At 55.5% G+C, this 12256-nt stretch overlaps 1 protein-coding gene across 3 annotated transcripts in view; it reads left to right on the top strand.

The window, feature by feature from the left end:
* Window positions 1–12256, top strand: part of DOC2B (double C2 domain beta) — a 38194-nt gene that overhangs the window by 13492 nt on the left and 12446 nt on the right. For 2 of the 3 annotated variants that reach the window (XM_052804671.1, XM_052804670.1), the window contains 3 exons: window positions 1240–1263; window positions 6228–6302; window positions 9207–9316. In XM_052804671.1, the coding sequence (XP_052660631.1) occupies window positions 1240–1263; window positions 6228–6302; window positions 9207–9316 (209 nt within the window). The remainder of the gene's footprint in view (window positions 1–1239; window positions 1264–6227; window positions 6303–9206; window positions 9317–12256) is intronic. The other variant, XM_052804672.1, reaches the window with a different exon arrangement.

Genomic DNA, 12256 nt, shown 5'->3' with positions numbered 1-12256 from the left:
GGCATTTCCAGTGGGATGGAGACGGCTGCTCATCCCCGGGATGAGATGGTTGCAGCTATTGATGCTTTTTAGAAAAGCACCCAACCCGATGTTGTTATTTATTTGACGCTGTGACCGGCTGTCAGTTTATAAATGGCTCTTTTAAATGCTGCTAATCATTGCCACAAAGTGCTCTGCCTCAGCGCCTTTGCTGTCTGCGTGATTGAAGCAATTAAGGGGTTTTTGCACATTTTGGAGCAGAAACGGATAATTGAGGTCCTGATTCTGCTTCTGGGCTTGTGGAAGGTGCTTCTGGCCGCTACTTGATTCCTCTCTGCTTCACCTGGCATGAGGACCAGAGCAGCGAGGGCTCCAGCTGGGCCCCGACAGTGGTGGGTTGGTGGAAGAAGACCTCAGTTCCTATAGATCTTGGGAAGAGGTGGAGGGTTTTTAGAGAAGACAGGAAAAACTGCAGGAGAACGGGCTGTGAGCTGAGCCCCCAGAGAATCAGCCCATGCTGTTTGCCTTTATCGGATGCTCCTCTCCCCTCCAGCTGCAACTGGCTTATTTGCAGCCCCCACCCCAGAGCCCACCGCGCTGTGTGCTGTGAATGCACGTCCCCACCCCAGGGTTCTGCCCGTCTGGAATAAAACCTCAAGCACAAAAGGCTTTGGGGATGAGCGTGGAAGCACCTGCCCCGGCAGACCTGGAGCTACTTCTGGCCAGGGGGGTGAGCACAACACCCACAGCTCCCTGGGCAGGGCTGCCGGGGGCAGGGATGAGACAGCCGGCGGGTTTTGCTTCCCTCCCCGCCGCCCCCCTGCCTGTTGCCCGTGAATTCGCTGGCAGCCTCTGGGTCAGGCTTCCCTTGGTGCGCTTGGGAGCGGTGCCAAGGAGGAGATTTCTAATTGGGTTTGCAGTGGGTGGAAGACAGGGAGGAAGGAGACCTGCAAGCGGCAAGTGATAGATCTAACAGCAGCGAGAGCAAAGGCAGGGCTGACAAAGGAGAGCCCTGGTCTGCACCGTGCCCACCCGGCTGGATGGGAATAGCGGTTGTTGACCCCGTCCCGTGGGACTGGGGGCACCACACAGCACCAGCATCGCCTCTGCTCGTGGGGTGGGCAGACCCCCCCCGCCTGCCGCTCTGACATTCAAGCGTTCGAGTCCTGTTCATTTCCATTCTGCTCTCATTCTCCCATTTTTCTCTTTTATTTACATTGCCATCTGCTTGCTCTCATTTCATCTCTCGCCTGGGGAAAGCTGCCAAAACTTGACTACAAAAAGGTAAGGGCCAGGACCCCGGCTGCCGTCGGTGGGAGCCGGCATCGGCTGCGTAGATGTTAGAAGTAGCGCTGTAGAGGAGGCGATGCGGTGGCTGTGGAGCAATGGGGCCACATGCACGAGCCACAGCACAGTGCCAGGACGTGCGTTGTCCTTGGACCTGGGCTGGGGCTGGCCTGACTGGTGTCTTGGGTACGATGTCTCAGGCCCCCGAGGAAGGTGCTCTCGGGACATGTCCCAACTCCAGCAGCTCCTGGAGCCTCAGTCGCTGCCAGCAGCCGTTAAAACCTGGACTATTTCAGCCACATAAGTGTTTTTCTTTCTCCCTTTGATAACCCCCCAAACAACCCACTCTCTCCCTTTAGATCTTTTTGCTTCTCTCTATTTATTTTAATCTCCAGCACTTTTATATCTGCTGATGTCCCTCCCGAGTCCCGTTATCAGCTCCTGGGGAGTGGGAAGGGGGTTAGCAGGCTCTTGAAGGCACCGGCGGCAGGTTAAATCCAATCCATTGTGCTCTGCCACCAATTTTCTGCTCTGCAGCCATCAGCTGCTGTATTGGGCAGGAGGTCGGGATAGCCGCTCCATGCAGGGGGTTTGCCCTGGTGCCGGGTGCCTGGAGACATCTGAGGTATTTCTTGGTGTACTTTCACAGCAGTACCTGCGAGATGCTGAGTGTTTCCAGACCCTCAGGTCAGCCTATATCCCAAGTTTGGATGGAGCTGGAATAGGGAGTGAAAGGAGGTTTGCTTTATTGTGGGAAGTATGAGTGTAGAAGCTGGTAGCTGTGCGGCTACCCCAGGCTGTGTGGTTACACCAGGAGTGAGGTGCTTGGTGCCTCAGTTTCCCTAATAGCACATAGAGGTGACGTGCCAAGAGATGGATATCTGGAAGCTGCTTTTGCAAGGCAGCGAGCGCCTGGCATCTCTGCAGGCTCTAGCCGGGGAAGCGAGGGTCCTGGTTCCTCCTGGAGATGAACAGATTAAATGTGGGGCTGCTGTTAGTCCACATCTGGATTGCGAGGTGAGTTCTGCCTCTGCAGGGCAAGGGAACACCACAGCATGCTCAAGGAGCATCCACCTCCAGCCTTAACCTCTTAGGACAGTCCTACGCTTCGGTGTTGCCTTCAGCGGGTGCAATCGGGGTATGGTCTTGGCAAGTGGGGCAGCCACCACGCGTCTCCCCACGCTGCCTGCACTGGCACCAGGTTGTCACCCCCGCCACGCTGGCGTGAGCCCAGGGCAACTGCAGCAGCGTCAGGGCTCGCTGGTGCTGCACATGGGGCCAAAGCAGACGCTATCCTGGGGTATCACGGTGCTGGGGAGGTAAGGGCCAAGAAAGCCCATCGCTCCCCAGCTGGAGCAGCGCTGTGGTGGCATGCCCAGCATTCCTGCCACCTCTCCCTTGCCAGCAGAAAGCTCAGGACCCTGCGCAGGCAGGAGCAGGCAGGCTGCCAGCAGCCGCCTCGCGCTAATGGCTTTTGGTCTTGGCAGCAGTGCTGCCCGTAGCCTGCCTTTCACGCTTCAGGCGCGGCTGAATTCAGGCATGTTGCAGCTCAGCTTGGATCGATGGGAGAATAAATCGGGGTGGTGCGGGAGCCCGTTTCTGGACTGCAGGAGCAGCTGCGTGGCAGGCTGGCGGGAGGGCTCTCCCCTTGCCGCCTGCTGCCGTGCACGAGCGCCGCGCGTTCGTTCCCCGGGGTTATGTTGGTCCGTACCATCACGTGTGGGAAACGGCCGGGCTGCGCTGGGCATCACCCCCTCCTATAAAATGTGATAGAAAAGGATACGATTAACATGCAGGCGCCAGGGGCTGTGCCCTGGCTTGTTGCACCACGGCTTGGGTGAGGGTCTCGTTTTCTGCTCAGTCCTACAAAGCCTGACCTGCTATAACCTGCTATAGGGGGATCTATAGGGGCAGGAGGCAGCGCAGACACTGTGGGCTCCGTTGGTCTGATTTTGGGAGGACGATGCCCTGGGCGAGCCTCAGGTGGCTGCGCAGGCAGCGGTGCGGGCAGCTCCCTGGCCCCAGGCAGGCCACGCAGAGCAGATGCTGCCCATCCGAGCGTACCTGGGCTGCTCTCCCTGTGCCGCTGGCTGCAGCCGCAGCTAGAAAACCCCCGGGAGTTTCCACCCTGCCAAGCATTTGGATGCTCCCCCACTTCCAACCGAAGCTGAGTGCTGGAGGTCTGCACTGAGCATTACTTATGGATTTACTCATAAATATTTATCACTGCAGGGAAATTCCCGTCTCGAAGCTGTACGTCCTCTGGGCTATCAGGGTGGAAGCACAGGGTTTGCCCCATTTCGGAATGGGATGACTTGGCCTGGGAAGAGGTGTCCAGGCCGGTTTTTGGGCAGCAGGGAGCCTGCTCACCAGGCAGGCAGCTCGCCGTGGGGCAAATGGTGGAACACATCAGTCTCCTGTGACTTCTGTATGCCTCTAGCGTGGCATTAATCGGCAGCCCGATTAGCCCAACTCGTAATTAAATCCTATTGATTAGCTAAATGTCACCGGCACGGAGAGCAGCTGGCAGCAACTGGGATGCAGCGGGGCTGTCGGTCTCTGTAGGATTACAGCCAGGGATGTTGGGGTTGGGTAGAGGAAGGGAAAAGATGAAACTCGGTCTCGGCTGCATCGCCTGTGCCTTGATGCACAGCACTGTAAATTGGTCGCGGCAGGAGGACCGGTTGGAGCCGGGGCAGCGCTGCCTGAAGCCAGTGGGAGACTTTGCCCCCATGTATGAGCCCTGTGGTCCTCCTCTGCCTCTCAGCTCTCTCGAAGCAGCTTTCGGCTGGAGGTCCCTCCATGCAGGAGAAGCAATGGTGCTGGTCACCCTGTGGGTCCCTGGCAGGGGTGAGCTCCCACGGGCGCAGCTTTGTGGGGCAGAGCCATCGGGGCTGCTGTCATGTTAAATTCAGCCCTGCGCCAAACTCATATTGAGTGACACGGGAGGAAGGTAGACGTGACATTAGGAGCCATTTTCCAGGCTCCTGTCACTCCATCTTCCATAGCACATCTATTAAAAAAGCCTTTAATAGCCTCCTCAGGAGGTAATTTAATTGAACTGAATTGATGGGTGAATTACAGAGCTGCCTGTCTTTCTCCATCCATTTTCATGGGAATTTGCTTGCCTGCCTCTGAATTCTTTTGCTGTGCAGCATCGGGCAGGTGGGGCACTTCTGCCGTGGCAGGCTGGGGAGAGCCTTTGCTTTGCTCAACCATGAGCAGTCTGTGTGCCCGGATCTGGCAGCCGGATCCCCTCTGGAGCCTGGGGACCAGCCCGGCCCTTTGCTGCCATGTCTGCCCGTGGAGCCGCAGCCAATACCACCACCTTCCTCCCGTCCTCCGTGTCTGCTGCCTTCCTCTTCTGCTGGGCCAGGGACATCACCCGAGAGGCACTGCAGTTAAAGCAGAGCCCTTTAGCCTCCATTCGCTGCTGATATTTTTATCCTTTTGGCTCTGCTTTAGAAACAAAATCCTCTTTGCTGGGCACCATTTGGTCTCCCTTGCCCCGGGGCAGCGTGCTTGTCTCCAAAGCAGAGCCCTCACCAAGGTCAGGAGCAGCTCGGACCCTCAACCGAGTTGTACAAATCAGGGAGGGGTGGGATGGGGGGTGTCCTGAGGGGCTGCCTTGGTGCCCTGGGTTAAGCTGGGTGCATTATTTCATACATGTAAAGTACGGAACCAATTTCCCCAGCATTTCCCTCTTTGATTTGCCCAAACCCAGGCCTCGCTGATTACATTTTCATTGCACGCAGCCTTTCCACCAGCAGCCCATAGGAATGCTTTCCTGCCAGGTGGATCCCTGGCAGTGGCATACACTCATTAATCCAGGGCACCGAATACTCTGCTCATCACACAAAGGGTGTGACGAGTCTTTAGCATCACCCAGCCTAGTTTCCATGCCCGCGTTGGAGCCAGGGTTGGATGGGTACCTCTGCAGAGAAACCCTCCTCTGATCCAGGCAGAGGATTGCCTTCAGACAGCCTAGAAATAACTCCTGCAGGGATCCTGCAGCCAGGCTGGAAATAATCCAAGGACTTTCGTGAGGTAGCCATTATCATTTCCACTTAGGACTGGTAAAAATCAGGTTCCATTTTTCATGCTCCTGTGTTGCTTCCCTACCCCAGGGAGTTTACTTCCATGCGCTCTGTGCAGTCACAGCTTTGGGCTGGGTTTGTGCATCACCCTCGGATAATTTTCAGCCTGCTGGTTGTTCAGAAGAGGAGCAGGTTTGTCTCCTCCCTCTGCCCGAAGCAGGATCAACTCCAGAGCATCGCTGTAACAAACGTCATCCTTTAAGAACTGTGAGGGTCTTGTAGAAAATCCATCAGGAATGGCCACAGCGAGTATTTCCTTGTGTTTGTTCTCCGGTACCCCCAGATTTCCCTGCAAACGCCGCGGCAGTCGGCTGGCGACAGCCTCCCACTGGCCTGAAAGCTGTTCTTCCTTCATCTGTGCCTTAATAACAAAGAGTAGGTAGTGCTATCACACCCTCTGGAAGCGCTTAAAAGTAACACCACAACAGCAGAGGTGTATGTTTGCTCATAAGCAATTATTAAATGACAAAACCCTGTAATTTTAAACCTCGAAAATCACTGCGCTGATTTACTTAACCTCCAAATTAATTGTGATCCGGGTGTCAGAGTCAGCTGCTGGAAGAGCAGAGAGGTGCTTTGTGGCCGATGCCAAGTGCAGGTGAGAAGCCTTCCTGCAGCCCCTCCTCGGCACAAACCGCAGGCGACATTTGAACACTGAGTGTGCTTGGCTTTTGCTGCACAGCCCGGATCCCGCACCAACCATATTCTCCTCCTTCCCCAATCACGGGAAAACTGTGCAATTACTCCATGGACCGACGACATCCAAGGGAAACAGGCATCGGTAGATGGGCTCAGCGAAGCTACCCTGCCTGCCCAGCGTCTTGCCCTTGTCCTAACTCCTGCTTTTTGCCGTTTCCTCTCCAGGGCCTGAAACCAATGGACCATAATGGTTTGGCCGATCCCTACGTCAAATTGCACTTGCTTCCCGGAGCCAGTAAGGTGAGACACCTTTTTTGTTTTCCTTCCCTTCCTGGGGCTGCACCCTGCCCTTTGAAATCAGACCTGGGGGGTTCCCCAGGGAAAAGCTCTTCATCCAGGGGCTGCTGGTTGCTGCAGCCAGACCTCGAGTCTCTTGTCTGGCTCTCGCTCAGGCGAGCAGGAGAGAGCGGCGGCAGGAGGTAAGAATTCGGGCTAAATCCATCCTTGCCTCTCCGGTAAACCAATGCCTGGGAGCTGGGTGCCAGCCCTTGACTCCTTGCCCTTGGGAGCAGGGAGTGCAAACGCTGCACTCCAGAAGCCCCCGGGAAGCACCAAGTGAACCGATCTGGAACTATAAACAAAGCAGCTCCTTTTTTTTTGTTTTCCTTTTTTTTTTCATTTAAAACCCCTCAGATCATAATAAAGCAGAGTATAAATCGTAAGGGAAATATTTCTATCTACTTAGGTTCAGCGCTTGCTGGAGAGAAGAGTAATTAAAGATATTGATGTGTAGTGAGAGCTTGGTGTAACTGATGGGGATGTTGAATTTAAATGCTAAATGTATGTGTTATGAATATTAATTGCACTCTTATTTTACACTGAAGGAAAAACCTTTTTGGGGGAGGTATATTTACTTGTTACGGTTCAGTTGAATTAATTCATAATGTTCAGGGCGGTAGAGGGAGTTTTTAACCACATTTCAAGTTCTGCTGGAAATAGGAGAGCCAGGAGCACTTTCATCAGTGATATTATGTCATTTCCATGTTTTGCAAATGCATCGATTAGCATTTCTGCTGGAGGTGATGGAGACCAGAGAGGTGGGAGGGAAGCTCTGAGCTGAGGGTAGCGTAGGAGCTGCAGATTCTGCAAGCCCAGAGCAGCCCTGGGGGGACCCTCTCCTTGTCCCCACGTCCCTCTGCCTCTGTGGTTGCTCTGTCTCCGTGCCTTCTTTCCAAACAGCATTGCCTGAATCACCTCTGGGAGAGGTGAACAAGATCTGGGGAATCGTGGATGTGTCCTGGGCTGGATGGTTCTGTGCAATCGTTCCAGCAGCAGGATGGTCCCCAAGTCCCTCGGGTGTTTCTGTCCCAGTCCTGGGCTCTTGGGCACCTGTGGCAGAGCCCAGGCCAAAGACGTGGGAAGCAGGGTCGGATTCGTTCGCCTCATGCAGAGGTCTCTATGTGAGCTGATTACTGACTACTAAGTCACTCCAGATGGGAGATAAAGGTGCTCCCAGAGCTCGGTTCCTCTAATTTAATTTGTGTCCCTTGCCTAGGGCAGCATTAGCTGCTGGGTCATGCCCATCATGTTACCCCCTTGGCTAAACCCACTTTCCTTCCTGACCACCCGGAGCCCCAGCCCCAGGATCAGGCCCCAGCAGGTCTGAGCAGGCAGTGGGTGCCATCAGGGCACTTTCGCCGCTGTCCTTGTCACCCCTCTGCAGGCTTTACGCTCAGCGACAGGCAGCCCAGCCGGCAGCTTCTCCCCCTGCGCTGCAAATGAACTCCTGGCTGAGTGACGTGGAAAGCAATTGGCGTTGCCGGGCTTTAGAAGCTGCTGCTAATTGAGTCCCTGCCCCTGCATCCCGGTCGGCTCCTGGAGCGTCGCGCCTTGCTCCAGGGTTATCTTCCTCCTAACCTGGTGCCTGGCATTTTGCAGCTCCTCACCCAGCCTCCGCAGCACTGCACGGGGACTGGGTTTCTTTCTGAGGCAGAAACGGCTTTGGAAACCTAAAAGAAAGCACAGCACAAAATACAGAGGCTTTGTCTAGCTCTGAGGGATCAAACCCAGAGCAAGCAGCTACTTTGCACAAAGCGTTTGGGTGAGACGCTGTGCCGTGGTCCTCGACGGCTCCGTTGCACCGGCAGCTCCGGCTCGTGGCCATGTCTAGTCGATCTGGAAGAGCTTGTGTCTTTGGGGTGCTTTTGGTGGGGAAAGGACATGCCAACAAGGTGACCCCCCCCACTTAGCTGCAAGCACAAGCTCTTTTCTTCATGCCATGCTTCACATCCCCCTCGCCTTTAGCTCAGGGCTGGTGAACCAAAGATGGGGAATGTAGCAGCTTCCCATAAAGACGCACAAGACAACTTTGAAGTATTGATTTCCTGAGAGTTCCTTATGCCCAGCAGTGGCTGAGGGAGGGATGGAACTTTCTGACTTTACACCTTATCAGAGGGAAAATTGCTGCTCTCTCAGGCTGTCCCAGGCTGGGGGGTTGATGGAGAAGCCCCATCTGAAGCCTGCAGCCCTTTGCTTCTACTCTCCCTCTGTCCCCGACAGAAGCGAGCAGCTCAGGGGGTAAGATTAATGGTTAATCCCCCCCGGACCTGGGGGGGGTGGGTGTGTGCCAGGATGCCCCATCCACGCCAGGGACACAAGGGGCTGTGACAGCCCCACTGTCCCTGGCCTCCCGCTCTGCAAAGCTGTGGTGCTGGAAAGAGTTGCCAGTGCTAACAAAATGCATATCAAGGAAGTTATTTTGAGTCAGGCAGGAACGGGAGCTGTGCTGGGAGCAGGAATGCAAATAAACAGCCAGAACAGCAAATTGGTATTTTTTAATGAACCTGAAAAGACATTTTTTTTCCTCTTTCGCTCTCTTCTGCTGCATAAATGAAGTCCCCATCCTCTCTCAGTGCTCTGCCAGGGTTCCCATTTTGCTGGCTGTTTCCAGGATGCGGGATGCAGGGTTGGATTGCTTTGCAAATGAGAGAATTGCCATGTCTCTGCCCCTCTGGTTATCGCTGTGATCGGGGCCACCCCATCGAGGACAGGCCAGGTTATGGCACTGGGGCAGAAGTACGACAGCACCAATTGCCCCTTCATCTCCAAACTCTGCTTCCTTTTCTCCCCTCTCCCTGCCCATCGGTGCCCAAACGATCTCCTGGGGCCGGGTCCCGCTGACCAGCATCTCCTTTGCTTTTCCAGGCGAATAAGCTGAGAACCAAAACGCTGCGCAACACGCTGAACCCCACCTGGAATGAGACGCTCACCTACTACGGCATCACCGATGAGGACATGATCCGCAAGACCCTGCGGTAGGGCCCCAGGGGCTGAGCGGGGTGCTGAGCCTGGCGATGGGGGACGCACGTGTCCTTTCCCCTCAGGGCCACCCCGGGCATCCCTCCCCATCCCAGTGATGATTTTCCAGGAGAGCTCACAGGGACCCCCACACCCCAGACCCATAGGATGGTCCTGGTGGCTGCTCGCAGCAGAGCGGGGCAGAGTTATTACCCACCAAAGCCTATAGCTTCTGCGCATACCCTGCATGCATCCATCACCCCCGCGGTGACCGACACTTGATTTATGGGGAGCCTGGGCTGGAAGAGCCGGTGAGGAGCATGGTCCTGCTTTGTCATTAACTTCATAACTCACTCGCTGGGCTCCTGCCTGCAGAGGTGCTGTTATTTGGTTTTAACCTCTTCATGCCCAGCTCTCGTGGGCACACGTTAAGGCTTTGCGGTCACATCTTGCTGAGAAAAATCTCTCTGGGAAAGCTCTGGGTCCCTTTCGAGGCTGAGCTTTTCAGGAGAAAGCTGGAGGCACCTGTGAATTATTGTTAAACTAAATGAAGAGCATTTGTATGTATTTATTCTAGCCTCTTGGTTTAGTTCAGTCTCTGCACATTCAGCAGCACCTCTCGGGGCTGGGAGACATTGCGTGGGGCTGGAGGTGGGCAAGGGCGGTGCGGTGGGGCCGTGTGGGCTTGGAAGTGCTCCTTTGCGGGGAGGCAGACCCCTGCGAATGCAAAGGTTTTCGTGTCTTGGCCACCATCCCACTTGGGTGAGGGCAGGGAGTGACCCGGAGCCTGCGGACGGATCCTGTCCAGGGAGGGTGCTGGGTGCCCTCGGCTACTCCATCACCACTCTGATCTGGGACCGCTAGGCAGGAGGATTTGCTGTAAGATCTGCTGTCAAACAAAGGAGGATTTTGCATCCTGCTCCGAGGACTTGGGGCTTTGTCAGCTCCATGGCTGGAATCCGACCCTCCTTATTTGCAGATACCCTGGGAGTTTATTATTTTCCCCATGATGAGAGTGCAAGGCTGCCTTATAAAAGGTCCTGCTCAGAGGTGAATTTGGACAGAGCCTACCTGTTGTCTGCCATGTGCACGGAGATGAGAAATTTAGTGCTGCAGATTATTATTTCACGTGGAAAATATTAGTCATGCTGAAAGTGCTGCAGGCTTGTCGGGCTGGAAACTGTGGTCTATTATTATTATTATTATTATTATTGGTGGGTATTTTTTCAATTTTCTCACCCCAGACTTTGAAGTTTTCAGCCTCTTCAAGCGTGGAAATCGGTTTGTAGAGAGATGTTCGGCTGAGTTGTTTGCTGAAAGGCGCCAGGGAGCAGAAGGGCTTGACCCCCACCTTTTCGGGGCCCTGGTAGCTGCTTCCCCCTGGGGGAGGGCTGCACTCGCCTGCTCCCGGGAGACAGCAGGGAGACGCGGGATGCTCAGTGGCAGGGTGACACGCAGAAACATGCGCGTGGGCCGGGCTGGATTTGCCCTTCTCCCCACAGAAATCCCTTGTTAGCACATCCCTGCTCCTGCCTGCCAGCCTGGGTGCTGTGGGTGCTTTGCGGGGAGCCAAACGTGGCCACGGGCTCCCGCAGGGCTCAGCACACGGGGCTCCTTGTGCCCCCTCCAAAACTAAACTCCATGCAGGGACCCCTGTATCCCACTTGCAGGACCTCGGGGTGATGCGCAGGGACCCCTCGCTCCATGGGGGGACATGCCTGATCAGAGACAGTGTTTCTGTCTTGGGACCTCCACAGGGAGCCCAGGAGATTGCTGGCAAGGTCGGTTAACGGCCAATTACCCAAAGTAGCTCTAAAGAGCCCCTTTTCCAGGGAGGCAAGGGAAGCCTCGGACTTGCCTGCAGTATAGTTGCCCTGCGCAAGTTCCCAGCCGGGCACTCTGCGGGGAGCGAAACTCCCTGCGAAGCCTCATCTGCTCACGCAGCATCCCCAGGGTCTGGCATCTCCTCGTGCCGTCAGAGCCATCCATCTCGTGCCTTCGCGCCCATCAGAGCTGCCTCTTCTCAGGGAGGTTCTCAGGCTCTGCATGAAGACTGAGCTTTGCAGCTGAGGTTTCCTTGCCGGCAGCTGACCCTGGTGAATTAAGTGATAATTAAGGATCAAAATCCTCTCCGTATGGAGAGAAATATTGCACCAAGTGCAATTCTGACTCATCGGCATTTGCAGCTAGCTGATGGGGTTTGCTGGAGCCTGTCACCATGGAGGTGGCGAGCCCCACGATGACATTGCCACGAGGGCAGCCGGTGGCCGGGAGCGCCACGGGGGGCCACACAAATCCCCCCCCCCACCTTGCCTCCAAGCATAGTACTGGGATCTGGCACTGCATCCAGATGGAGCAGGCTCCGTCCTGCAGGATTTAGCACAGCCCGGTCCCTGCTGGCAGCGCGGCAGCGTGGGACCCCCCAGCCCCATCGCCCTGGCATTAATGAGGTTCAAGATTTGGGCACCTCAGCAGCACCCGTCCCTGTGTGCAGGTGGGCAGGATCAGTCTTTTCCTGCGTGGGGCAGAAAGGGGAATTGCATCCCCGGTGTTACCGTGGCAGTCAGCGCACCAAAGGTGACCTAAAAGCCAGCGAACTCTGGGCTGGGTGTTATGGTTTTTTAGAGGGGCTCAGGGGGCTCCGCCATCTCCCTGGGAAGGTTGTGTGAGCAGAAAAGTGGAGAAGTTTGTGAAGTGGAGCTTGCTGTTGGGCTGGGGCTTGTGGCTTTGGTTTCGTCTGGAAATGCCTCCAGAGAAGAATTAAAGAAACAAACTTTTAGGTGGAGAAGGTTTCCCAGCTGGCACCTCTGCTACGGGGCTGTCGCCTGTCGTGTGGGCCATCTCCTGCCCTGGCTGTGGTGGGTCTTCCCAGGGTGGGGTTCAGCCTCTTCTCTTGTGTAGACCCCCAAAAATTTCCTAGTCAGGACTCTGATCCCTTTAAAAAATGCCCCACACGT

The sequence above is a fragment of the Harpia harpyja genome, chromosome 12 (assembly GCF_026419915.1).
Source record: "Harpia harpyja isolate bHarHar1 chromosome 12, bHarHar1 primary haplotype, whole genome shotgun sequence".
In the NCBI taxonomy this organism is placed as follows: domain Eukaryota; kingdom Metazoa; phylum Chordata; class Aves; order Accipitriformes; family Accipitridae; genus Harpia; species Harpia harpyja.
The sequence above is the reverse complement of the archived record's forward strand: the minus strand, read 5'-3'. Positions and strand labels throughout refer to the sequence as shown.